Source organism: Arvicola amphibius, chromosome 3 (genome assembly GCF_903992535.2).
Source record: "Arvicola amphibius chromosome 3, mArvAmp1.2, whole genome shotgun sequence".
Classification (NCBI taxonomy): domain Eukaryota; kingdom Metazoa; phylum Chordata; class Mammalia; order Rodentia; family Cricetidae; genus Arvicola; species Arvicola amphibius.
In genome coordinates, this window is record NC_052049.1 from 134,444,076 (window position 1) to 134,471,613 (window position 27,538).

The 27,538-nt window shown below is 39.7% G+C and overlaps 1 protein-coding gene across 1 annotated transcript in view; it reads left to right on the forward strand.

The window, feature by feature from the left end:
* The window catches only part of Csnk1g1 (casein kinase 1 gamma 1), a 151,060-nt gene that overhangs the window by 21,439 nt on the left and 102,083 nt on the right, over positions 1–27,538 (forward strand). The window contains exon 2 of the mRNA XM_042054723.1: positions 24,793–25,189. Coding sequence (XP_041910657.1) covers positions 25,009–25,189 — 181 coding nt within the window. The 5' untranslated portion in view covers positions 24,793–25,008. The remainder of the gene's footprint in view (positions 1–24,792; positions 25,190–27,538) is intronic.

Sequence of the window (27,538 nt, forward strand, 5' to 3'; positions counted from 1 at the left end):
ATCTTCAGTGCTTGAGATTCTCTCTTCAATTTCTTGTATTCTGCTGTTCATGCTTGCATTTGTGGTTCCTGATCTTTTTCTCATTATTTCTGTTTCTATAATTCCTTTTGCTTGTGTTTTCTTTATTGTTTCTATTTCAGTTTTCAAGCCCTAATAGTTTCTTTTATATGTTTGATTTCTTTTTCTTGGTTTTCTTTAAGTGATTTGTTGATATCTTCCAATTTTTTGTTTGTCTGTTTTGTCTGTTTTGTTTGTCTTTAAGGGAATTTCTCATTTCATCTTTAAGAATTTCAAACATTCTCTTGAAGTTATTTTTAGGTCATTTTCTTCTGGTTCATTTATATTTGGTTGTTCAGGTCTTGCTGTTGTAGGGTCGTTAGGTTTTACTGGTATTGTGTTGCTCTTTGTGGTGTAGCATGTAATCTTACCTTTTCTTTCTTTTTTTTAATATGTATGTATGTATGTATGTATGTATTTATTTATTTATTTATTTATTTATTTTGTATACAATATTCTGTCTGTGTGTGTCTGCAGACCAGAAGAGGGCAGTAGACCTCATTACAGATTACAGAATTGAACTCATGACCTTTGGAAGAGCAGGCAATGCTCTTAACCACTGACCCATCTCTCCAGCCCTGATCTTACCTTTTCTACTCATCTTTTCCTCTAATAGATGTGGTTGGGGCTGTCTGAGATTCTGTTGAATAATTTTCTAGGTGCCAGTGAATCCAAAGCTCAGATGGTTGTTCCTCATGCTACAGTCAGTGTCACAGTTCTAGTTACCCTGTTGGTTACTCCTCTTCCTGGAGGTAGTTCCTGTGCTTTAGTCTGCTCCCATGAGTTTGCTGTCTCAGGCCTACTTTGGCCTAGGCGGCTGGCTTTGATCTGTTTCTGTAAATCCTGGTCTGGATCCCCTCCTGCAGACGTCCTTGGCTTGGAGTTAGACCTGTTGTGGTGGAGATTGCTGACTCTGGATCTGGTTGCTGGCTCAGTCCTGATCTGGGACTGGGTTGGCTCCCAGGACTGGATTTGCTCCTGGCCCTCTCCATCCTAGGTGGCTCATTCAGTTCCACTCCTGTGGAATTTGTTGCCCAAGGTGGAGTTCCTTACCTAAGGGCAACTTTGGTTTAGGTTACAGACTTTGACCTATATATGTAAATCCTAGTCTGGATTCCCTCCTGCTGAGGTCCGTGGGTTGGAGTTGGACCTGGAAAGGTTTCTGGTTCTGGTCTACTGCCTCGAGGTCCCAGGCTCAGGTGTGCCCGGACCAGAAGAGGACCTGTTTACTTCCTCAAAATTCCCAGACTCAAGCTCAGACCACAGAGGTTTTACAAAATGTTCCTGCCTATTCCCTTTGATGTCCCAGACCAATGCCGGAACCCACAGAGGTCCTGGCTCAGGCCTACTCTCTCTGAGGTTCCAGACTCATGCCTGGCCCCGCTGAGATCTCTGGTTCCTGCCTATTCCCTTGGAGGATTCAGGTTCACTCACACCCAGTCTGGCAGAGGTCCTGGCTCAGGCCTAGTTCCTGGGAGGTCCTAGACTCTCGCCCAGAGCCACCAGGGTGTTGGCTTAGGTCTACTCCCTTGAAGGTCCCAGATTTACGTTAGGACCTTTAGCAGTCTCTGGCTCTGGCTCACTCGCTCAGCCGTTACTCCTTTGTACCTATTCAGGTGGAGTTCACAGACTCTGAGTCAGGTCATTGGTTCAATCCTGGTCTACCAGTGTCCCAGGACTGGGTTGGCTCCCAGGACTGGATTTGCTCCTGGCTTCTGCTCCTGGTGGAGCTTGTTTCCGGTTTGTGAATATTTTTTGGAAAGCTTAAAGAATATATGTTTCAGTTCCTGAGAGCAGTGGTAATTAAGAGGAACGGGGCCTCTGAAGTTGAGTACTCTCTGCTCTTGCTCCTAATTTAATATAGCGTACAAGGCCCTGTGCACTTGAAAGCACATGCTACCACTTCCTTTAATTAGATGTAATTCTAGTTCTCTGATGGGATGAACCCAGTGACTCTAAGTTTGTAGTGTACATACATCAGAATCTCTTGGAGAGTTTGTTAAAGTTACCCTGTCAAGACTTTCTGATTGAACTCTTCTTGCATGGGATTACAAAACTTAAAAAACTTAAAAAAATTCCTTATAAGCAGATTACCAAAAGATGCTTATGCTGTTGACCACAGGACCATGATCTGAGAGCTTCTGTACTAGAGACCATACTCTCTTGACCATATCTTTTTGTAATTGTCATTTATTTTCCCTGCAATCTCTTCTACCTTTTTTTTTCCTCTTGAGACAGTGTCTCGCTGTGTAACCCTGAACTTGCCATGTAGACCAGGCTGACCTCAAATTTACAGAGATCTGCCTACCTCTGCTGGATTAAAAGTGTGTGCTGCCACACCTTTAATTTTTGAAATTTCATCTGCCATGTACCACTGGATGAATTGGAATTCACTGTATAGATCAAATTGGCTTCATATTTGTGAGCAATTTTTCCTTTGGCTCCCAAGTGCTGGGATTACAGGCCCAACTTCTTCTTCTTCTTTTTTTTTTTTGAGACAGGATCTTTCTTTATAGCTGTTTTGGAACTCACTGTGTAGACCAGGCAAACTCAGAGATCCACATGGCTCTGCCTCCAGTGCTGGGATTAAAGGTGTTTACTACCACATCCATCATTTTCTTCTCTCTCTCTCTCTCTCTCTCTCTCTCTCTTTAAATTTCACATAGCTTTTGAAACAAGATCTCACTATAACCTGGAATTCAGCGATCAACCTGCTTCTCCCTCCCAAATGCTGAGATTAAACCAACCTACTTCCTTATTTAACTTTTCCCCTATCTCTCTTCATGGCACTTTTCTTTGTTTAATTTTTATGTGTGTTGTTATATGGCCCATGTGTATGTCTGTGTGAGGGAGTCGGATTCACTGTAACTTGAGTTAAGGCAGACAGTTGTGAGCTGTCCTATGGGTGCTGGGAATTGAACCCAGGTCCTTTAGAAGGGCAGCCAGTGCTCTTAACCACTGAGTCATCTCTTCAGTCTCTTGACACTATTCTTGATCACCACTTTTTAAATATCTCTTATCTGTAGTTATTATGTTACCCAGTACTTTGTGTTGTAATTATGCCATGTGTTACTTGTACACCTATAGGAGGACTGCTATCTAAAAATTACACGCAGAGAATGAGGTAATAAGTATTGGTAAGAGTGTGAAAAATTTAGTTATTAAATTATTTGGTTAACATATAAAGAAATGGGTTTCATTGTTAAAGTTTTATATGTAGATGACATTATACTTAGGTTTTTTTTTTTTTTTTTTTTTTTTTGGTTTTTCGAGACAGGGTTTCCCTGTAGTTTCTAGAGCCTGTCCTGGAGCTAGCTCTTGTAGACCAGGCTGGCCTCGAACTCAGAGATCCGCCTGCCTCTGCCTCCCGAGTGCTGGGATTAAAGGCGTCCGCCACCACCGCCCGGCCTATACTTAGTTTTTATTCTCCAAATGCCCTCTCCGTCCTTCCCCTTTTCCTCTTACTGGTTCTACCCCCCAATATTTCATCCTTTCCCTCTCATTGAATATATTGCATTAACCTCTGTTGTTTTCCTTCCCACCACTTGTAGATTTTTTCTTACGTAGTCCCTTCTGTTTTCATGTCATAAATATATAGAATTTAAATCTAGACTCCACGTGTAAGAAAAAAAACAAGTTGTTTATGTCCTTTTGTTGTTTACTTCATTTGCCATGAAATCTCTAGTTTTATCCATTCTCTTGTGAATATCATAATTTGACTTCTCTTTACAGCTGAACAAAATTCAATTGTATTTATATACCACATTTTCCTCATTCATCTGTGTCTTGATAGACATCTAGTTTGATTCTATAACTGAATAATGCAGCAGTGAGCATGAATGTTCAAGTATCTCTGGGATATGCTTGCTTAGAATCCATTGGATATTTGCCCAGGATAGCCGGATCATATAGTAATGTATGATGGGGTACTTTTGCTGTTGTGTTGTATTTTGTTTGTTTCTTGGTGGTGGTAGATGTTTCTGAGACAGAATTTTGTGTACCTTAGGTTGATCCCAAAACTCACTGTGTAGCTGAGGGTGACCTTGAATTCTTGATCTTCCTGCCTCTACCTCCAAGTGCTCCAAGTATGCATCCCCAAGCCTGGTATATGTAGCTCTGGTGATCCAGTTAGCGCCTTGTGTATCCAAGCAAGCACGTAACCAACTGAAATGTATCCCTAGCATAGTTATGGTGTTTTCTAATTTGTTGTATTCATACCCACCATCATTATTGGTATTTTTACTATTAATTATGATATGTAGCCCACCCCAGACTGATGATTCTTCTGCCTCAGTTTCCCAAATGCTGAGTGTAAACCATAATTCCTGCATATGTTGATTAAAATTTTGTGTATGTGCAGTACCCATGGTGACTAGAGAGGGCATCAGGTCCTCTTCATGCTGGAACCAAAAAAGGCACAAAAAGCCAAATTTGGATCCTTCTCTTTCAGGAATAGTATATGCTCTTAACTGCTGAGACATCTCTCCAGACCCTATATATATTAAGTTGTTCCTAATCTAGATTTTTGTCCTTAAATTTTCATAAAACATGTCAATTAAGCATATTTAGTGATATGTATATAGTTATTGAGAGCGGGTAGCATTTATTTTAATCCCAATAGGCTTCTTGTACTTAAAACAAGAAAGAAGGGAAGGAAGATGTATATAAAGTATTGATTGTAAGTTTTGTGTATATTGCAATTTTTATTTCCTATTTTCTTGTAATTAGAATAAGAAATGAAAACAGGGTAGACTGTAGTTTATAGGAGTTGCTTGTTAAGTAAATATCAGTTAATTGAAAACAGTCAATTCAACCAAACATTTATTTGTTTGTTTGGGCACAGTACTTGGTACTATACATACATAGGACAGACAACAATCTCTTCTTCCATAGAGTTGTAGAAATCTGATTTGCTAGTTGGATAAGTGTGTAATAGTAGATAGATATGTGAAATAAGAATATTTATTCAGGCATCATAAATCTATTCAGCAGCTACTGTATGTTAAGGCCTTGTGTTGGTACTCGAGGCTCCGTGACAAAACAGGCTGCATTGAAATATGTAAGTGTTCTACACAGAGAAACCCTGTCTTGAAAAACCAAAAAAAAGAAAAAAAGAAAAAAGAGAGAAAGAAATGTGTAAGTGTGATGCATAAATTTTATATTCCCCTTAAGCTTCTGAAATAAGTAGGTCAAGATAGAAGTAAGCTGACTCACAATGTGCAAGGAACTCAAATCTTGATCTACATTGTATATAAGTCTGATATTAACAAAAATAGTTGAAATTTGAATTGCTTCCATCAATACCTTCTTTTTTCTATTTATTTATTTGTTTGTTTGTTTTTTAGTTTTTCAAGACAGTTTCTCAGTAGCTATGGAGCCTGTCTTGGAACTTGCTCTATAGACTAAGCTGTCCTCGAACTCACAGAAATCACCTGCCTCTGCCTCCCGAGTATTGGAATTAAAGGCGTGCACCACCACCGCCCTGCTGTTTTCTTTTTTAAAAAAAAATTATTTAAGTTAGCATACTAAGTATTTGGTTTTGACATTTTCACACACATGTCATTATGCTTTGTTCTAATTTATCCCTCTCCTCAACTGCCCTCCCATCCTCTGGCTGATTCCCTCTCCTTTCAATATTAAGGTTATAAGACAAGAGGTTGCTTATCAAAGTTTAAGGTTCAAATCATAAAGTAGGTGCTAATGGGGAAAACATACTGGACCTTTGGGAGATAGTTAATGATAAATAAGTTTTTAAAAAAGCCAACATTTGTGGCCGGGTGGTGGTGGTGCACGCCTTTAATCCCACCACTCAGGAGGCAGAGGCAGGCAGATCTCTGTGAGTTCGAGTCCAGCCTGGTCTACAAGACCTAGTTCCAGGACAGGCTCCAAAAGCTACAGAGAAATCCTGTCTCAAAACAAAACAAAACAAAACAAAACAAAACAAAACAACATTTGGGAAGATTGCCAGGCTCCCTGGTTTTTTTGTTTTGTTTTGTTGTTTCTTTTGAGATAAGGTCTTACTCTGTACACTAGCTTGCTTAGAATCCACTTTGTAGCCTTGGCTGGCCACAAACTTGTGAAAAATCTTTATTTTCTTTGAGTAGGTGGGGGGGGGCATCACCTAGATAAAGTTATATAGAGTTTTTTATTTGCTTGTTTTTATAAGGTTTTTGGATCCCCTGGAGTTGCAGGTGGTTGTGAACTGCTTGGCATGGGTGCTAGGAATGGAACCCAGTAGAGAACTTCTCTTTAACTGCTGAGCTATCTCCATAGCCTTGAAAGTTAGTTTTGTTGTTGCTTTTAGCATAACTTGATTTAAAGAAAGTATTGAGATGAATATAGAAAATGAAAACTGTTTTATCAGAAGAGAAACATTTTCCTCCTAAGCCCCTTTTGGTGTACCCTTCCATGAGTGACACATGGAAGTATTTGAAACAGAATTTCATTTTCTTTGTAGGTCGTCTTAACTAACTGCTTACAAAATAAACCACTGACTTGAATCTTTGAACTAATTCTTCCTTAAGTATCATTAAAGAACTAAAAATAGAAATACTGTTGTGATGGAAGAAATGATGGAACTTTGAGAACATAGTATTGGTGAAGTTTAACTATCACTTAAATACATGATTTTCTAGTTCAAACTTGGCTAGTCTCATTATTTGGGTTTTAAATTAAAAGCACTTCTTTTTTAATTTATTTATTATGTATACAATAGTCTTTTGGTGTATATGCCTACAGGCCAGAAGAGGGCACCAGTCCCTACTACAGATGGTTGTGAGCCACCATGTGGTTGCTGGGAATTGAACTCAGGACCTTTGGAAGAGCAGGCAATGCACTTAACCTCTGAGCCATCTGCAGCCCTAAAAGCACTTCTTTGGAGGCTGGAGAGACCTTAGCAGTTAAGAATGTTACTGCTCCCCAGCACTTGGGAGGCAGAGGCAGGCGGATCTCTGTGAGTTCGAGGCCAGCCTGGTCAACAAGAGCTAGTTCCAGGACAGGCTCTAAAACTACAGTGAAACCCTGTCTCGAAAAACCAAAAAAAAAAAAAAAAAAAAAAAAAAAAAAAAAGAAAAAAAAAAAATGTTTCTTTTCTTGCAGAGCACCTAAGTTTGGTTTCTAGCACCGGCATGTTAGCTCACAACTGCTTCTACTTCCAATTCCAGGGGAGTCCAGTGTTCTTTTCCAGACTCCAAGGGCTCCTGTATAAATATGCACATGGTACACATTAACTCAGGTGGGCAAAGACATTAACAGACATAAGACATATGTATAAGCTCCTCTTTTAAGTCCATTGAATGTGGTGCTCTTAGAATTTTTTAAAGAGATGGAGTCTCACTATATTGTTTAGGCTAGTTCCAAACTCCTCTTTTCTTTTTTCTTCCTTCCTTTCTTTCTTTCTTCCTTCCTTCCTTCCTTCCTTCCTTCCTTCCTTCCTTCCTTTCTTTCTTTCTTTTTTTTTTGAGACCAGGTTTTTCTGTATCTTTGGATCCCTCTTGTTGTTTTTGCTTCTCCTCACCTCTTCTTAAAATAACGTTCTCCACCTGGCACCTCCCTGCCACTTCAATCAGTTAGTTGCTGACTCAGCCTTCCGACCACAGGTTAATTTTATTTCATCAAACACATCTTTGCATCATTAAAAAAATGTTCTGGAGCATAAACAAAAGTAACTCACCTTAAAATAATGTTCTGCAACAAGACACAGTGGCAGAGTTTTTTTTTTTTTTTTTTTTTATCTCATAGTGAGCAAGGCCCTCAGCATTAAAAAGTAAAGTAAAAATCCTGAGCACACATACATGCACTCCTTTCCTTTTGCTGTCCTTGTCTTAAACCACAGTAAAAATGTTGGATGTGATGGCCACACTTTTAATCCCAGGACTTAGGAGGCAGAGATAGGTGAATCTCTGTGAGTTTGAGGCCATCCTGGTCTATATAATAAATCTAGGGCAGCCAGGGGTAGGTTAAGAGACCTTGTCTTAAAAAGCTAACATTGATTAATTAATTAAACCACAGTAAGACCAACAGAATTGAGATACAGAGGTTTTCATTCACATTGAAAGGGCTCAAGATAGGATATAGTATGGAATACATGATGTAGGTAGGCCCTGTAGAATCCAGCATATTTGAGTTTTGAGTTTTTCTCTGTCATTTCTTAGCCATGTCCTATCAGACAACTTAACCTCTAAACTTTCTGTCATGTGTAAAGTAAGAAAAATTGTACTTCTCTAGAATAGTTTAGTCACACTTGATTGTGTAGTGTCTGATATTCAGTAGGCACTCAAGTGGTTTATAAACTAAAAGCTGAGCAATATGGATTAAACGCTAAGTTTTATAGTAGTTGAAGGTGGTTATAATTATGGAGTTTTCAAATCCATTTTAAAGTAGCTGTCAGTTTGGGGGATCGAACTCAATGGTAGTGTGTTTGTTTAACATTCATGAGGCCCTGCCTGGATTCCATCCTCAGAATTGTCCACAAGCAAAATCAATAACAGAACAACTGCATAACTTTTAAAGTAGTTGTGAATCCAGTTATCTATAATTTTAATTTGTTGCAGAAATTAAATTTTACTTCTTATGATGCTGGGGCTGCAGAGATTTTTTGGTAAGCCATAAAGTGTGTGAATGTTACACTTTATGCAGTGTTAAGAAATAGGATATTTTGCTTGATTTTTACGTAAGAGCTGCCTTTTTATACCTCCTTCAATTGATTTAATAGAGTGATTTTTACTGAAAAGAATGAAAGTTGCTGATCATACATATCTGCAAAGGAGAGAGACCGTGTCTGTAACTACCTTCCAGAAAGGTGAAATGAGATTGAAGACCTTTTCATCATGCTCCATTCTCATTAAAATAAACTTTTATTGTATTCTGTTACTACTTATTTATAAAAGATAATCACAGAAAAAATATTCACTGTTCCTAAATACCAAAAACTTTGAAAGGTCTTAACAGCCCTTCCTTCAGTCCTACATCAGTTCTCGTAGTTCAGATACTTTTTGTGTGCAAAAGTTACCCTCCAGCATACACTACAACACAGTGTTCTGCATGCAACAAACTTTATTTCTGTGTTAATTCAACAGCATTTTATTGACCAAATATGTATATATTTGAACATCAAAATATATTCTATTTCCTGAAAGAATTTTCATGGGATAATATGTGTATTGTTGCATAGTCAGCAATAAATCTTAAGGATCAGTTGAAGAAATTGGGTGAGGTTCATTTATAATCTTAGATCACAAGAGTTTGTGGTCTTAGGACAATCATACACTTCTCTTTTTATAGCTTTTGATGATCAGTAAAGTGGTTTTTAAGGCATAGTTGTAAAAGGTGTCTGTTGAAACAGACTGTCAGATGCCCTTTTCTACTTCTGCGGCTTTGCGACTTAAACATCTTGGTTTTCTTATCTGTGACATAAGGATGATGGTTGTGGAAGAATTTAACTAGTATGCTTAGAACATTTAAGTGTAATGGCATATAAGGACCAATATGAATGTGTGTTTGTATAAAAATACATATTTTACTAATTTTTTTTTTGGAGACAGTGTGTTATGTAATTCAGGTTGGCCTCAAACTTCACTATGTAGCTAAGGATGAATGACTTTTAACTCCTATTCTTTTTGCCTCCACTTCCCACATGCTGGGAGTACAGGTTTGTAGTACATCTAGCTTTGTTTTTTTTTTTTTTTTTTTTGGTTTTTCGAGACAGGGTTTCCCTGTAGTTTCTAGAGCCTGTCCTGGAGCTAGCTCTTGTAGACCAGGCTGGCCTCGAACTCAGAGATCCGCCTGCCTCTGCCTCCCAAGTGCTGGGATTAAAGGCGTGCACCACCACCGCCCGGCCAGTACATCTAGCTTTGGTTTTGAGTTTTTGAGACAAAAGATCTCACACTAAGTCCACACTAGCCTCAGACTCACAATGTTCCTCTTCCTGCAGACACTATAGTTATGTACCACCATTCCTAGCTTTGACCTAAGATTTTAGATTCTGCCATTCTAAAGTGTGATATTTTATTTGTTGCCATTCTAAAACATGACCTATATCTTTATAAAGAAAAAGATGGTGATGATGATGATTCTATCCTATGATGTGAATACAGAGGACAAAAAGGCATGTGCCACTATACCTTGCTGAGCAGGCTTTGTTTTAAGATTACTAAGCGAAATCTGTTCCTTTCTCACTTTCATAGAAGTAATAAGATGAAACAGTGAGCAGATAACGGCAGTTTATAGGAACAAAGAAATCAAATCTAGCTTCAAACATTCTAGACAGGCACGCAAAATTACTTGTGTTAACTGTAGTCAGCAATTAATAAATACTTATTTGAGATGAATCAAATGTTAAATAAAAAGTAGTAGTTGTACTAAAGTTAGTTGTGGCATTTGGAGAACTGATCTTCAAGTAGCCAGCAGATAGCACGAGGCAGAGCAGTGATGTTCACTCGATGAGAACAAGGACGAGGGCGGAGCAGAGCTGCAGTGAAAGCCACTGTCTTCAGCTTTGAAATTACTGACTTGAGAAACTTGTTTTGAATGTACCAAGTAAAAATATCTTTATACCTGAAAACCTTCAAAGGGCATGACTGCAAACACCTCTAATTCCCCACAAGTAGGATGTGGAGACTTAAATAAAGATCAAGAATTCAAGGCCATCCTTGGCTACATAGTTTTTGGCCAGTCAGCCAGCCAGCCAGCCTTGGCTATACATCTTTTTGTAAAGGGAGAGCTACGAACAAGTAAACAGCTTAGCTTGGGGTTTAGGGAGAATAAAAACAAAACAAATTACTTTGTGACTAGTTTATGCAAACAATAGGAAGGAGGAACGAATATGGCAAGATTATTCATATTACAGTAAGCTTCTTCCTGCATGAAAAGATTTTAAAATGTAGAATAAGGATTTCAGAGAACAAAATATATTTACTCAAGATTTCAGGTGTAAAAAGTATGTTAAACTGCTACCTAAGGTCAGATTAAAGTGTAGCTTGCGAGACTTGTTTATGTGTCGTGTTGTCAATGGTTTTGTGGAAAGCACAGAAAAAGACTTCAGGCCTTGTGTTCAAGGTCATTATAATACGTCCCAGTGCTTATCTGGCGGCTTGCTTAAATCGAATTTAACTATGTTATTGTTTCATAATTTTAAGACTTTTCTATTACTAGTTCTTTTTGAGACAATAATCTCACAGTTGTGCCCAGGGTAGTCTTGAACTTTGTCTTGCTTCCCCAGTGCTGAGCTTATAGATGTGTGCCACCATGTCCAGCTAGTGTATTGGTTCCAGGAACTTTTAACTGGAATTTGCAGTGCTAGGTGTCCTTAGCCTGGTGCGGTATCAGAAGCCAGTACATTCCTGCCTGATGTATGTGACAGTTTTTTGATACAGCCTTTTCCTTTCATGTTTCAAAACCACGTGTTTGAGATACACATTTTTATTAGCTCATTGTTGAATAAACTTTTTTATTTATTTATTTTTTTAATTTATTTATTATGTATACAACATTCTGCCTCCATGTATGCCTGCAGGCCAGAAGAGGGCGCCAGATCTCATTACAGATGGTTGTGAGCCATCATGTGGTTGCTGGGAATTGAACTCAGGTCCTCTGGAAGAACAGTTAATGCTCTTAACCACTGAGCCATCTCTCCAGCCCCAAACTTTTTTATTTTATTTTTTTTATTTAGTAAAAATTTCTGCCTCCTCCCCGCCTCCCATTTACCCCCCTCCCTCCTCCACTCTCCCTCCCTTTCCTGTCCAGAGAGCAGTAAGTGTTCCCTGCCCTATGGGAAGTCCAAGTTCCTCCCCCCTCATCCAGGTCTAGGAAGGTGAGCATCCAAACAGGCCAGGCTCCCCCAAAGCCAGTATGTGTAGTAGGGTCCAAATCCCATGTCATTGTCCTTGGCTTCTCAGCAGCCCTCATTGTCCGCCATGTCAGGGAGACCGGTTTTATCTCATGCTTTTTCAGTTCCAGTCCAGCTGGGCTTGGTAAGCTCCGAATAGATCAGCCCCACCATCTCAGTGGGTGGGAGCACTCCTCGCAGTCCAGACTTCCTTGCTCATGTTTTCCCTCCTTCTGCTCCTCATTTGGACCTTGGGCGCTGAGTTCGGTGCACCAGTGTGTGACTCTGTCTTTATCTCCGTCCATTGCCAGATGAAGATTCCCTCACGGTCCTGACTTTCTTTCTCATGTTCTCCCTCCTGCTCCTCGTCAGGACCTTGGGAACTCAGTCCTGTGCTCCAATGTGGGGCTCTGTCTCTAGCTCCATCCATCGCCAGATGAGGGTTCTATGGAGATATGCAAGATAATCATCAGTATGGCTATAGGATCTGGCCTTTTCCGACTCCCTCTCCTCAGCTGCCCATGGAACTAGCTAGTAATAAACTTTTTAAAGATTTATTTATTTATTATGTATACAGTGTTCTGCCCACATGTATGTCTGCAGGCCAGAAGAGGGCACCAGATCTCATTATAGATGGTTGTGAACCACCTTGTGGTTGCTGCTAATTGAACTCAAGACATCTGGAATCCTCTTCAGTTTCTTTCTTCAAAGACTTAAAGTTCTTGTCAAATAGGTCTTTCACTTCCTTGGTTAGAGTTACCCCAAGATATTTTATGCTATTTGTGGCTATCGTGAAAGGTGATGCTTCTCTGATTTCTTTCTCTGCTTCCTTATCCTTTGTATATAGGAGGGCAACTGATTTTTTGGAGTTGATCTTGTATCCTGCCACGTTACTAAAGGAGTTTATCAGCTGTAGGAGTTCTTTGGTGGAGTTTTTCGGGTCGCTTATGTACACTATCATATCATCTGCAAATAACGAAAGTTTAACTTCTTCCTTTCCAATTCAAATCCCCTTGATCCCCTTATGTTGTCTTATTGCTATTGCTAGAACTTCAAGCACTATATTGAAGAGATAAGGAGAGAGTGGACAGCCTTGTCATGTTCCTGAATTTAGTGGGATGGCCTTGAGTTTCTCTCCATTTAATTTGATGTTAGCTGTCGGCTTGCTGTAAATAGCCTTTATTATATTTAGTAATGACCCCTGTATCCCTGATCTCTCCAAGACCTTTATCATAAAGGGGTGTTGAATTTTGTCAAATGCTTTTTCTGCATCTAATGAGATGATCATATGGTTTTTATCCTTCAGTTTATTTATATGATGGATTACATTGATAGATTTTCGTATGTTGAACCAGCCCTGCATCTCTGGGATGAAGCCTACTTGATCATAGTGGATAATTTTTCTAATGTGTTCTTGGATTCTGTTTGCCAGTATTTTATTGAGAATTTTTGCATCGATGTTCATGAGTGAGATTGGCCTGTAATTCTCTTTCTTGGTTGAGTCTTTGTGTGGTTTAGGTATCAGGGTAATTGTAGCTTCATAAAAGGAATTTGGCAATGACTGTTCTGTTTCTATATTATGAAATACCTTAAGGAGTATAGGTATTAGGTTTTCTAGAGAAGCCAGTACTCTTAAGCTCTGTGCCATCTCTCCAGCCCCTAAACTTTTATTAAAATTTTTTTTTACATTTTTTTACGTTAAATTATTTTTATCTTGGATTTGAAACTAAGAAGTGGGAAATTTTCTTTGAATAAGATATATTAAATTTCTTTTCTGAATTTCTCTGTCAAAAACATAAGGTAAGCAAGGTACTTTTGAGCTGAGAGTGTGGTAGCCCAGACCGTATATATCCCTTGGATGGAGGGAGGTCCTAGGCTCAGGAGTTTCAGCTCTCTTCAGCTATCTAACAAGTTCCAGACCAGTCTGTGCTATGTAGGACCCTAGGGTTTGTTTGTTTGTTTAACATTTATTTATTTATTATGCGTGCAGTGTTCTGCCTGCAGGCCAGAAGAGGGTACCAGATCTTATTATAGATGGTTGTCAGCCACCATATGATTGCTGGGAATTGAACTCAAGACCTCTGAAAGTGCCATAAGTGCTCTTAATCTCTGAGTCATCTCTCCAGTCCTGTTTTTTGTTTTTAGGGTTTTTTTTTTGGTTTTTGTTTTGTTTTAATCAAAACAAACTAAGGAAAACAAGGCATTTTTTTATTTTAAAGAAGATATATGTAGTAAGTCTCATCCTTGGTGTTTTTCTTTTCTTTTTTTTTTTTTAATACAGAATCTCACTGTGTATCCCAGGCCTCGGGCTTTTAAAGTACCTACAGGTGTGCAACACATCAGGCTTTAAAAACAGCACCTTCCTTTTTAAAAATTTTATTATTTGTGGACTCTTGGTGGCACATGCCTTTAAATCCTAGCAGTTGGGAGGCAGAGTCAGGCAGATCTGACACCCTCTTCTAGCCTCTGCAAGCACCAGGCACACACAGTGCACATCCATAACACCAAGGCACATCACTTACTCAAAAGAAATATTTTTCCCTAAATTTTGTGTATGTTGGTGTCTTGCCTACATGTATATCTGCATGAGATTGTCAGAAGCCCCGGAGCTGGAGCTACAGGTATGAGCTGCCATGTAGGTGTCAAGAATTGGACCTTTGGAAAAACAGCCAGTGCTCTCAACCGCTGAGATGGAAGCCATCTCTCCAGCTTCCAAATAATATTTTTTAAAGCCAAGAGAAAGGAAGAGCAATGCCATCAAATTTTTCCCCAGCCTAAACTTAGAAGATGAGTAAACCAACTAGAAGAACTATTTAAACAAGCAAATCAATTGAAGAACTGGGTAAGGAGGTAAACGCCTGTATTTTTAGTATTCAGGAGGCTGGCAGGAGGATTGCTGTGAGTTTGAGGTCAGCCTGTACTACATAGTGATTTTTTGTCTGAAAAAGGTAAAACAGTGATGTGTGGCAGCCCCCACCTTTAATCCTAGCATTTGGGAGGCAGAGGCAGCTCTCTGTGAATTCAAGAGAGTTTGAAGACAGCCAAGGGTATGTAGAGAATACACTGTCTCAGGGGGAAAAAAAGCTCAGTGGTACAGTGCTTGACTTGCCTGCACCAAAGTTCGTGGTTCAGCGTTCAGTTCCAGGCTCTTTAACGGGCTGATGAAATGGCTCAGCGGGTAACACCACCTGCCACCCAAGCCTGACAGCCTCAGTTCAATACCCAGAAACAATGTTAAAATAAATGGAGAGGACCAATTTCATGAAGTTGTCCTATGACCTCCACACACATGCTATGGGATGGTATCCCACACACATACAGTAATAATTTCGAAAATAATTTCAATAAAAGCCGATTGTACTCACTATAAATGAGCTAAGGTATAGCATATTTGAAATCTGCACATTTGAAAGTTACCTCTGTGCTAGGGATGACATTTATTGTTACTTTTGGGGGCGGTGCATTTTAGAGACAGAATCTCATGAATCCTAGCCTGGACTCCCAACTCACTATCTCACTGAGGATAACTGAACTGATTTTCCTTCTCCCACCTAGCAAGTGCTGGCATTCCAGGTGTCTGCCACCATACCCATTTTTTATTCAGTTTGTGGACTTGAACAGGATCTCATATGTACTAGGAAAACACTCTAGCTATTGAGTTGCACCCTCTCCCCTTGTCCTGTATATAGATGGATCATATAGTATGTAAAATGTTTCTCAACAAATCATTTTTTTAAAGATAGAAAATTTAACCCCATAAAGAAATTTTGCCATAAAAGAAGTATATTTTAAGCACACTACTCAAATAATGGGGCATGTTCAATGTGGGAAACAGAAAAACTAAGTTGCTCAAGGGAAGAGGATTAGGTTGTCCAGCAAAAGCTTTGTGAATGTTTTTAAAACACTATATTGGTCAGGCGGTGGTGGTACACGCCTTTAATCCTACATAGCACTTGGGAGGCAGAGACAGGCGGATCTCTGTGAGTTCAAGGCCAGCCTGGTCTACAGAACAAGTTCCAGGACAGGCTCTAAAACTACAGAGAAACCCTGTCTTAAAAAAAAAAAAAACAGAAAAAAATACAAATAAATAAATAAAATTAAAATAAAAACACTGTATCTGTATTTGGTGGTTGTTGTTTCTGAAGGACAAGTGTGAGGCCAGTGTACTTTTGGCTCAGTGGGTCTGAATGGGTGAGTAAGTGGTTGGCAAGAATCCTTTGTTAGTGTAGCAGAAGGAAGAGAGCTCAGGCTTTGAGTTCTTCTGGCTATACTGGACTGGCTGATGCTGCAGTGACCATGTCTTCTCTCTTTTTTATGAAAAGCAATAATTACCCTTTTAGAAAGTAGGCACATTAATGTTGAACTTACTCAAGAGGTGAGTACCCAGAGTTAATCATTTTTAAAAAATCTAAATGCCTCTTACAAGTTGATATCCTTTTAAGTCTGTATGTCACTTTCTATTTAAATGGCCTCTCACTGCTTTCAGTGACCTTTGAAAAATATTGAATAATGGACTCTTGCTACCTCTTCACCTTTCTTAGGATGATGACCTCTCTACCTTGTTGATCTTCCTTTACCAAAAGCCTTTCATCCATAGGCTGGTATTGACTGTATCTGGATACTCTGTCTCTAGCTCACTATCAAAAGTGGTAACTTAGTGGGGCTGAACAAAGTTCTTAGCATCACTATCTGATCCCTAGACCTTGTGCTTGGGATGAGACCCAAGGCTTTGTGCATGCTAGGCAGACCCTCTATAATGACCTATAGTAGTTCCAGCATCTTTCTGAAATTTATTATTCAGACTTAAATTATTTCAGCAACTCATTTAATTTACACCTTGATTCCAACATTTGTTGTTCTTTTGTGTGCTCATTTGTGATGTCCTTCTGTATTCTAAGCTCTAAGAACAGAACAACTGTAAATGTTGAGTTCACTGTTAGACTAACAGTGACTACTATCCCAGTTTTAGGTACATAAAAGACACTTTGTAAATATTTGTTTGTTTAGTTAAGAATATTTTGAATAGGGCTGGGGAGATGGCTCAGTGGTTAAGGACACAAACTGCTCTTTCAGAGGACCTGAATTTAGTAGCCAGCACTCTTGTAAGGTAGCTCTCAAGCAGCTGTAATTCCACCTCCAGGAGATCTAACACCTTCTTTGGCCTCTGCAGGCAACTGAATGCACATGGACAAACCCCTACATGGATATATATTCTCTTTTTTTGGTTTTTTGAGACAAGGTTTCTCTGTGCCTGTAGATGAAGATGATAAGGCATGTTTTCTAGTTTGCTTGAGACCTAGGACTTAACTCTCAAACATTCCAAGAAAGCAAATAAGATAAGAAATAGAAAGTATTCTTGGTTTAGCTTCAAATGTATGTGACTTACTGTGACAGGAGAAAGTTCGTTCGTTTGAGATGAAATGAAAACTGTAGTTATTGAGTGTTGAAGACTGGAATAGAAACAGAGCACTTTGTGTGTGTAGCGCTTGTGGGAAAGAGGATGGAAGATAGGAAATGATGACCGGGAGATGAGTGTTACAGCATGTCTTGTAATGGAGAAGTTCTGAGGAGAGGAAGAAGTAAGTTACAGTGAGAAGGAGTTCAGTAAAGCTTATTAAGTAGTTTGCCTTAGGCTCCTCATTGAGATGAGAAGGTGAATAGTTTTATAGACCTGTTTTACTAGTTTGGTAGTAGAAAATTGGGGAATTTTCATCTTACAATTAAAAAATGCTCTGTGTGTGGTGTATGTTTGCACTTGTTCCCATGTGTTTGGAGGCATGAGCCTGACATCATGAATCTCCCTTGATTGCTGTCCTCTGAATTCATTGAGGCAGGATATCTATTGAACCTAGACCTCTCCTTTCTGGTGAGTCTAGGTTATCCAGTTTACACTAAAGTTCCCCATCTTCAGGCTTTCCAAGCATTGGAATTAAAGTAGTCTGCTTATGCACACTTGGCATTTGCATGTGTGCTGAGAATCAGAACTCCTATTTCCATTCTTTCAGGGCAAGCACTTTATCCACTGACAGCCTCCTCATCTTAGAATTTGTATTTTATTAACAGATAAGATTTTTTTTTTCTTAGCTGGGAAGTGGTGGCACGCACCTTTTATCCCAGCACTGGGGAGGCGGAGGCAGGCAGATCTCTGAATTCAAAGCCAGCCTGATCTACAGAGTAAGTTCCAGGACAGCCAGGGCTATTACATGGAGAAACCCAGTCTCATCATTTTTTTTCTTAAAAATATTTGTGTGTATGCATGCGTACACAACAAACATACACGTGCACACACACATGCACACACATATGAGGAGGTATATGTGGAGGCTGGAAGAGTTTGTTGTATTCCCTAGAGCTGGAATGTTAATCAGTGTGGATGCTGTGAATAAAATGCAGGTCAGTTGAACAGCTGCAAGAGCACTCAGCCCTGAGCTGTCTCAGCCCAGGACAGACGTTTGCATTGCTGACAGGTCCACCAGGTGCCAAGTGGCCCAAGCAGGTGGGTGGGTAGGTAGGTGATGAACAAGTTTTTTGGTGGAGAAATGTAAGAGAAGGAGAAGTGAGAACAATCATGCACTGTGGGGAGAAGCAGAACTAAATATGCAATGGCAGTGACGAACAGGCTGAGAAGGTTGGCTACGCTGCCACTTGGGGCCATGTCTGGGTCCCTGGCTCTACTACAACTGGGGTCTGTGTTGATGTCCATGGCCAAGGGCCACGCAGATGCCCAAGGTCTGGGCCGCCACTTGAGGCCATATTGATGCCTGAGGGCCATACCACCACCACTGGGAGACATACAGATCTGAGTGGCCTGCACTGCCACCAAGAGCCATGGTGATGTCCAGGCCTGAGCTGTCGCGAAGAGCCATATCTGAGTCCACAGTCCTACTACAGCCAAGGTCAGGGTCCCCAGTGGCTTCAGCACTGGAAAGCTGGTCTGGCACCTTATCAGATACCTCAGCAAAAGAGCTGCCACCCCCAGCTGGCCCCAGTGTTGTAGACATGGGAGAGCTGTCCCCAACTCTTAATGGGCCTGGGAAAACTTAGGCCCAACACCATTGCAGAAGGTAATGCTGGCTCTACACCTCACCATATGTTGGGGAGAGCTGACCTTTATGGCCTGGGCACAGAAGAGATGGCCCTGACCCTCACCTTGGGGGAGGAGTAGTCCCAGCAGAGGCCTGGACTGACCAACTCAGCTACTACCCAGGCCCACATTTAGTGCTTTGAATTGGCCCAACCCAACTTCTAACCCATCTGTGACCTGCTGGAAATTCTGAAGGAACTGGTCCTGTGGAACCATAGCCCTTGGCTCTTCATGACTAGGGCACAGCAGGATATCTTCGGTGAGGCAGAAGCCAGAGGCCTCGAACCAGACTAACAGCTCATTGCAATGAAATTTTGCCAGTAAAGCTGTTTGGGCAAAAGAGTGTACTGCAGGATACTCTGCAGCTCCCAAAGCCACTACAGAATATATGATGGAGGACAGGAGAGACAGGGGAGTGAAGTGTTGTTATTGTTTTACTTATTTTTTTTATTTTATTATTCTTGTTTTCTTATGGGGGAGAGGCTACAGAGGTGGTGGTTGGACATGGAAGGACTAGGAAATGAGTGGGATTGAGGTGCATGTTGTGAAATTCCCAAAGAATCAATAAAAAATTACATTTTCAAAATTATTGCTGAAGTAGTAGTGCATGCTTAAGATTATTTATAATGAAGCTAGGGCATGATGACTCACCCTTGTAATCCTAGTACTTGAGAGGCTGAGGGCAGCGGAGTTGCTGTGGGTCCCTGGCCACCTGTAATCTACAGTGAGTTCTAGAGCAGTCTGGGCTACTAATGAGACCCTGTGTCAAAAAATTAAATTAACTTTTTTAATTAAAAAATTTTAAAATTTAACATTTTATGTGTATGAGTATTTTGAGTGTATTCACATGCCTGGAGACCAGAAGAGGGAGTCAGAGAGTCAGATTTGCAGGAATTGGAGTTACAAATGATTGTGAGCTGCCATATGGGTACTGGGAATTGAACCTGGGCCCTTTGGAAGAATAGTCAGTGTCTTAACCATTGAGCCATATCTCCAGTTCCTAATTTTTTTAATGAAATAAAGCAATTTTTTTAAATTATGGGAATGGTGGCACACTCCTTTAATCCTAACACTTGGGAGGCAGAGGCAGATCTCTGAGTTTGAGGCCAGTTTGGTCTGCATAATGAGTTCCAAAATAGCTAGAGCTACATAGATCTATCTCAAAAAGAAAACCAATTGTGTGTGGGATATTCATGTTTGTGCATGTGTAGAGTGTGCATGTGGAGGACAGGACAGCAGTAGGGGTCAAGTCTGTCACTGACCCTGGAGCTTACCATTTGGCATGCAGGTCCTCAGGGTCCTCCCGTCGCTACCCTGCTTTCGCCATGGTTGGGGATCTTACCTCAGGTTCACATGTTTGCACAACAGGAACTCTACCACGGAGGCAGCTTCCCAGTTGCAAATAGAAAAATTTAGATTCATTCTTTTTCTTGTAACTCTGTTCTTTTACAATCAATTGTTCATTTTCTGATGTATTTTCTTGAACTTTTAAGAACATGAAGACATTTCCACAGAATGGTGTTTGTAAAAGGATTTTTCTTTTTAGTAGGATCATAACTACATTTAACACTTCAGTTTCCAGCACCCACATAAGGTGGCTCAAAACTATCTACAACCCCAGGGGTCTGACACCCTTTCTGGCCTCTCAGTACATCTACACACAAGGCATTCACTCACACAGACACACATGTAAACATGCAGCTATGTCTGTGATCCATTTTGATCTGGACTTTTAGGTGTTTTGCTTGGTTGTTTTTGGTATTTTTGACACACAGTGTCTTGCTATGTAGACCCAGCATGTCTCAAACTCACAGAGATCTACCTGCCTCTGCCTCCCAAGTGCTAGGACTAAAGGTATGCAACCCTACCCTTAGCTTGAGTTAAATTTTGAGAGAAGTGTATGTCTACATTTAGAATGTGTGTGCGTGTGTGTTTGTATGTGTATATGTGCCTGTGTGAGCATACTCATAGACACATTCATGAATGTGTATGGTTTCCCTAGAATTTCCTTTGCTCTTTTGTGAAAAACCAGTGTGTCCATATTGATATCAATCTATTTCTTTGCATATATTTCTTTTGTTTATCTCACCAGTTCTATAGTGTCTTGAGTACTAAAACTTCAAAATAACCTGTGAAATCTGTTTGCTTGAATCCAGGGCCTTGTGCATGTTAGTCAAGCGTTCTACTACTGAGCAACATGCATAGGCCTAGTTGAATTTGTTTTTTTTAATGAAAGCAATTTTTAAAGGCTTAATTTATTTGTGTGTGGATATGCCTTTGTGAGTGAGTATATGAGCAGGTGCACATGCTTGCGCAAGGGCAGAGGCCGAAAGAGCCTTTAAAAAAAAAGGAGCTGGGCGGTGGTGGTACACATCTTTAATCCCAGCACTTGGGAGGCAGAGGCAGGTGAATCTCTGTGTTTGAAACCAGCCTGATCTACAAAGCAAGTTCCAGGACAGCTAGTGCTACACCAGCCCCAACAAAACAAAAAGAAAAACCAAAAGCCCTTGAAATTGAAATTAAGTGTAGGCTCTTGCCCTTTCTAGGCAAGCATTCTATGATTGATTTGTAATACCCATCCCTGTAGCCCCTCCCCCTTTAGAAGATTAAAATGTAAAATTTAATGTTCACTTCGTGTGTTATCCTCAACCTGATTGTTTTTTATGTTATCTACTAGTAACCATGCACAAACCTCTCAAAAACATACTAGTGATGATAATCTGAAGGTAGAGGCATTAGCTGGATGTAGATACGGGCCTTACATTCTATTAGTGTCCTGAAACAATGTAGTAAAAGGAAAGAAAGTGGAGTTACCAGCCTCTAACATACACATGCCTTCAACAATTAATACATATCTATAGAAATAACATCTTCAATTTTATTTTCCTTTTCTTTCTGCATTGCTGTTTGAGAGATTGGATAAAGGCAACTAGAGGATATTGGAAATGAAACAGAAATAGGAAGTTGTTTCATATAGGAAATGACTTATTGATGATTAGTATTCTCATGTTATTTTACAGTTTTACCACAAAACAAATAGAAAACATAATAATATAAAATAAGCTTCTTTTAGGTAATGTTGTACTATAAGCATATATCCTTGAATTGTCTATTGTGTATCCATGGTCAGCCTTCAGCTTTGTACCTGTGATTATATTGCTAGGGAATTAGAAATAGAAATCTTCTTTGGAAGTTCATGGTCTAGAAACCTTTGCTCTGTTATATACCAGTGATAGCTGTTGTAAGCTGGTTGTTGCCAGGGCATGGTGTCACACATCTTTAGTTCCAGCACTGAGGAGGCAGAGGCAAGTGAATTTTTAAGACACTGCCTAAAAGGAGAATAGCACATTTTCTTTTTCAAAGCGTATTAACAGTTGTTACACCATAATTGTCATACAGAAGACTCTGTCACCCAAAAAGGTGTGGAGGTTCTCCCACCAACAAGTAAGCAGTTCTTCAGAGACAGACATGGCCTTAGTGGGCCTGACACTGTTAATCTTCGGACTGCATTAGATTCTACAGGTTGAGCACAAGTCCTTAAAATTGTCCTTCCCCAGAGTTGAGGTTCCCCTTCTAAATCTGGTTTTGAGCAAAGTGAGCTTCCTTCACCTTTGCTTCTGGATTTGTTTTTGAGTATCTCTCATGGAAACATTTTCTGGTTATCAAAGATGTTGTTACAAAGATTGCAGGTGAAGCGGTACGTAGAGGGTGTGTTGTAGGACTACCATGACTTCTCTGAGGAACCTCAGTGTCTACAGGGATCTGGCCCTTTGGTTATTATGGAGACTTTATTGCATAGTCATGATTGAAGGATGTAGAAATATGATTGGACCCAAAGGAGTATGATCTAATGCCAATGGTAAGAAAGCCCCATGAAGCTTCTTGTTCATTTCTTCTGGACCTCTCTACGGCATTCAGTCTTTCTGGGTAGGAGGCTGCTGTGGTGAATGTGGTACGAAGGGTGGTGGTCTTCCGATCTACCAGGATTTCTTTATGATCATTTTCAAGACTGGGAAGATAAGAGTATATTTGTTTTGTGTGTCTTAAATTGGGGAGAAATTGTAGTTTTATGGTCTGCTTTGGGGAGGAAAGGGGGAAGATAACAGAATAAAGATAAGATAGAGGCTCTGGGTTTTTTTGTTGTTGTTTTTGGTTTATTTTTTGTTTTGGGATTTTTTTGTTTTGTTTTTTTTGAAGCTTATTCTGGTCATTTAGGAAGGAACTGTGACTGTGTGAGCAATGAGCCAGGACATTAGATAAAATCCAAAACATACCATAATATCACAAGTACACGTGTATTACCAAATATAGCAATAAAATTACCTTATTGACAACTTTTGTGTTATTCTCAGTTTTCACATGAGACACTGGAGAATATCTGAAATGGATGCAGGTTAAGATGTTAGTTTTGTGACTTTATTTTCAGTTTGAGCTTCTACTCAAAATAAAAACAAATAATTCTTTTTTTAAATGCAGCATGTCAGTCTTTTGCCTCTTTCTTTTTTTCTAGACAAGGTTTCACTATGTAGCTCTGGCTGTCCTGGAACTTGCCTTGTAGATCAGATTGGCCTCAAGCTCATAGAGATCCTCCTGCCTTTGCCTCCCAAGGGCTGGAATTAAAGGTGTGCACAACTACTTACAGCTCACTTCTCTCTATAGAGTTGGGGTTTTATGAGATACATTTTAATATCTGCTTAAGTTTAAGGGTTAAGAGAGGCATTTGGGGTGGACAGTGGAGGCACATGCCTTTAATCCCAGCACTTGGGAGGCATAGGCAGGCAGATCTCTGTGAGTTCGAGACCAGCCTGGTCTACAAAGCATCAAAACTACACAGAGAAACCCTGTCTCAAAAAACTAAAGCAGGTGGGAGGGAAGAAGGGATGGAGCGAGGTACTTGGAGAGAAGCAGTACCAGAAAGTGTGGGGTTCTCTGAGAGACTGTTGCCTGTTTGTACATTTTGAATTGCGTGATTGCTGCCATTGCTTGGAAGTGGTAAGTGGAGGGAAAGAACAACACTGACTAGCATCATTTTAGTAAGTTCTAAACTAATTTTAAGAGAAGAGCTTTGAATTAAATTGTCTATGGTCTATTTAACTTAGCTTTAAACTCTTCCTGATAAATACCCTGTTACACAGTGATTTAAGAAAACAATTTAAGCCGGGCGGTGGTGGCGCACGCCTTAATCCAGCACTCGGGAGGCAGAGGCAGGCGGATCTCTGTGAGTTCGAGGCCAGCCTGGTCTACAAGAGCTAGTTCCAGGACAGGCTCTAAAAAAGCTGCAGAGAAACCCTGTCTCGAAAAACCAAAAAAAAAAAAAAAAAAGAAAAGAAAAAAAGAAAACAATTTAAAAAAATATTTTTCTTTTTGGTTATGTGGACATCACTAAAAGAGATGTTTCATGTTAAATACTTTTGTGTGTTTCCTTAGCTTTCTGGTTTGCAGTTTCCTTAGCTTGTGTTAACTCATAAGTAACTAATCAAGCTGGCTAACATGTTAAAAGATATAAAACCAAAATTATTTTTGGGAGCTTTGACGATCACTGTGCTTTACTCTGAATAGAGTCCATTCTAATGAATGACTTTCTCAGTTTACTTTAAAATGTAGTTGGTTGTTTTTTTTTGTTTGTTTTGTTTTGTTTTGTTTTTTCTGGGCACATGCCTTTAGGCTTAGCACCCAGGAGACAGAGGCAGGCAGATATCTGTAAGTTTAAGGCTAGCCTGGCCTACTGAAAGAGTGCCAGGACAGTCAGGGCTACACAGAGAAACTTTTGTCTCAGGCTCTCTCTCCCAACTAGTTTTTTAACTGTATTTTTCTGTATTTTATACAGGTTACAAAATGTCCACCTGTGCTTGAGATCTACAGACTACATGTTCTTCAAGAACTAAGCCGTGGTTTTTTATCTTCTGGAAGTACACATAAGCATAAATATGATGCCAAAACTCATTTTCATTCTCTGACTGCAGTTGATTTGGACATACTTCTGTGTTGAAGAGAAGTATACACACTGAGGACATTCATTGTTCAGAGACTGTCTTGTAGGATCATGGACCATTCTAACAGGGAGAAAGATGACAGACAACGGACAACTAAAACCATGGCACAAAGGAATACACACTGTTCCCGACCATCTGGCACCTCAGCATCCTCTGGAGTTCTCATGGTGGGACCCAACTTCAGGGTTGGCAAGAAGATAGGGTGTGGGAACTTCGGAGAGCTCAGATTAGGTGAGATTTTGGTTATTTCTGTCACTTCTAGTAACAACAGCAACAATTGCTACACTCTCTGTTGTGTTTCAAGATAAGCAGGTGATGCTTTAGTGGGAACCTCCTCTTAAGTAGGACTTACTAGCATAGTGAATAGATTTTGCAAAGAGAATTATAGTTATTATTAGTCATGGTGCTATTATCCAAGGCTTCCCTTTCTTTATGGTGATAGATTTTTAATTTTCCATTAATGTTAGACTATGTCTTTATTACTGTTTAAAATGTTTTTAAAGTTTATTTATGATTATTATTATTATTGTTGTTGTTGTTTAGTTATTATTATTATAGGTTTTTCAAGACAGGGTTTCCCTGTGTAGCTCTGGCTGTCCTGGAACTCCCTCTTTAAGCCAGGCTGTCCTAGAACTCAGAACTTCTGCCTTCTGAGTGCTGGATTAAAGGTGTATACCACCACTGCCTCAGCTTAATCTTCAAAACAAACAAAAAACTTTAGTTTTATGTATGTGCATTTGTCTATGTGAGTATAGTTTGTGTGTGTACAGGTACCCAAAGAGGCCAGAAGAGCGCATCAGATCCCATGGAGCAAGAGTTACAGGTAGTTGTGAGCCACCTTATGTGAATGCTGACAAGTAAACTAGCATCCTCTGGAACACTGTAAGCACTCTTAACTGTTGAGCCATTTCTCCAGCCCCCAAATAATTGTCAAAGCTCTGGATAATTACAAAAATCCATCATAAGAAGCTTTGACTTTGGGGCCACTGTGAGAGTAGGAACATGGGATAATTTTTTTAAGCCTCTGCTACTTTTGATGATTCTGCAAAAGAAAACAAATTTTTTATGACAATGATTATCTTTTTCTTTTTTAAATAATTTAATTTATTTTATGTACATTGATGTTTTGCCTGCATGGATATCAGTGGGAGGGTATTGGGTCCTATAGAACTGGAGTTACAGACAGTTGTGAGCTCCCATGTGGGTGCTGGGAATTGAACCTGAGTCCTCTGGAAGAACAACCAATACTCTTAACCACTGAGCCATCTCTCCAGTTCCTGATTATCTTTCTCAGTCCTTATAGAAACATCACTATACTAGCTGTATATCTCCAGGTACAGAATTGAATCAGAAGATGCTAGGAATGATTTTATTCTTAATTATAGAAGGCTGCAACCTGGAATTAGAACCATACCAGGATAATAAAAAGGCCTTCATATTTAGAGATGTATTCATTTTGAGTTAGCTAAGCCACTTGCTGAGAGTAGAAGATGTGTAATTTCACATATAGCCTTTCTAACAACTACTCAGTTTGCTTCAACAACTAGTGTTGCAAATATTCATTCATTTGGTGACTTAACTGCTTTTGTTAGATATGTATGGATTAAACATCTACAAATTACCTCTGAAAGGCAGTTTCTAAAGCACAAACTTGTGTATTCTCAGAGCCAAATGGCTCGATTTCTATGAAGACCAAGAAAGACTGTAGTTAGTGGAAGTTTGTTTTCTTGAGTGTCTAAGATTTATACTATAAATTTTGCATGAAAAGAGAAAAATATTCAGTTCAAAAGATAGATTGTAGCTCTTCGCTTCTTTTAGTATACTGGATTTTCACTTTGTTTTTCTCTGGTGAATCTAGGTTAATTTTGGTATGTTTAAATTTTTTTTTCTTGAGCTAAGCATTGTGGTGCACTCCTTTAATCCCAGGATTTGGAAGGCAGAGACAGGCAGATCATTGTGAGTTTGAAACTGACCTGATCTACAGTGAGTTCCAGGACAGCCAGAGCTACACAGAAAAAACTTGTCTCGAAAAAATAAAATAAAAACTAAAAGACTATCATTCCGAGCCTGGTGTGGAAGCATATGTCTTTAATCCCAGTACTCAGAAAGCAGATGTGGATCTCTGAGTTCAAGGCCAGTCTGGACTACAAATCAAGTTCTAGCACAATCAGATCTACACAAAGAAATTTTGTCTAGAAAAACTGAGAGGTGTTTTTTTGTTTGTTTGTTTGTTTGTTTTGGTTTTTCAAGACAGGGTTTCTCTGTGGCTTTGGAGCCTGTCCTGGAACTAGTTCTTGTAGACCAGGCTGGCCTCGAACTCACAGGGATCCCTCTGCTCTGCCCTCCCGAGTGCTGGGATTAAAGGCGTGTGCGCCACCACCGCCCCGGCTTTGAGAGGTTGTTGAAGGAACTCAGGGATCAAACTTGTACAGTCATGCTTGTATGGCAATAACTTTACCTGCTGAGTCATCTTACTGGGCCCCAATTCCTTTGTAAAAATTAATTACATTGATCACTATCTAAAAGTTTAAGTGTTCATTTGTTTACTTGTTAGTGGCTTCTCCTTACTTGATTTTCCTT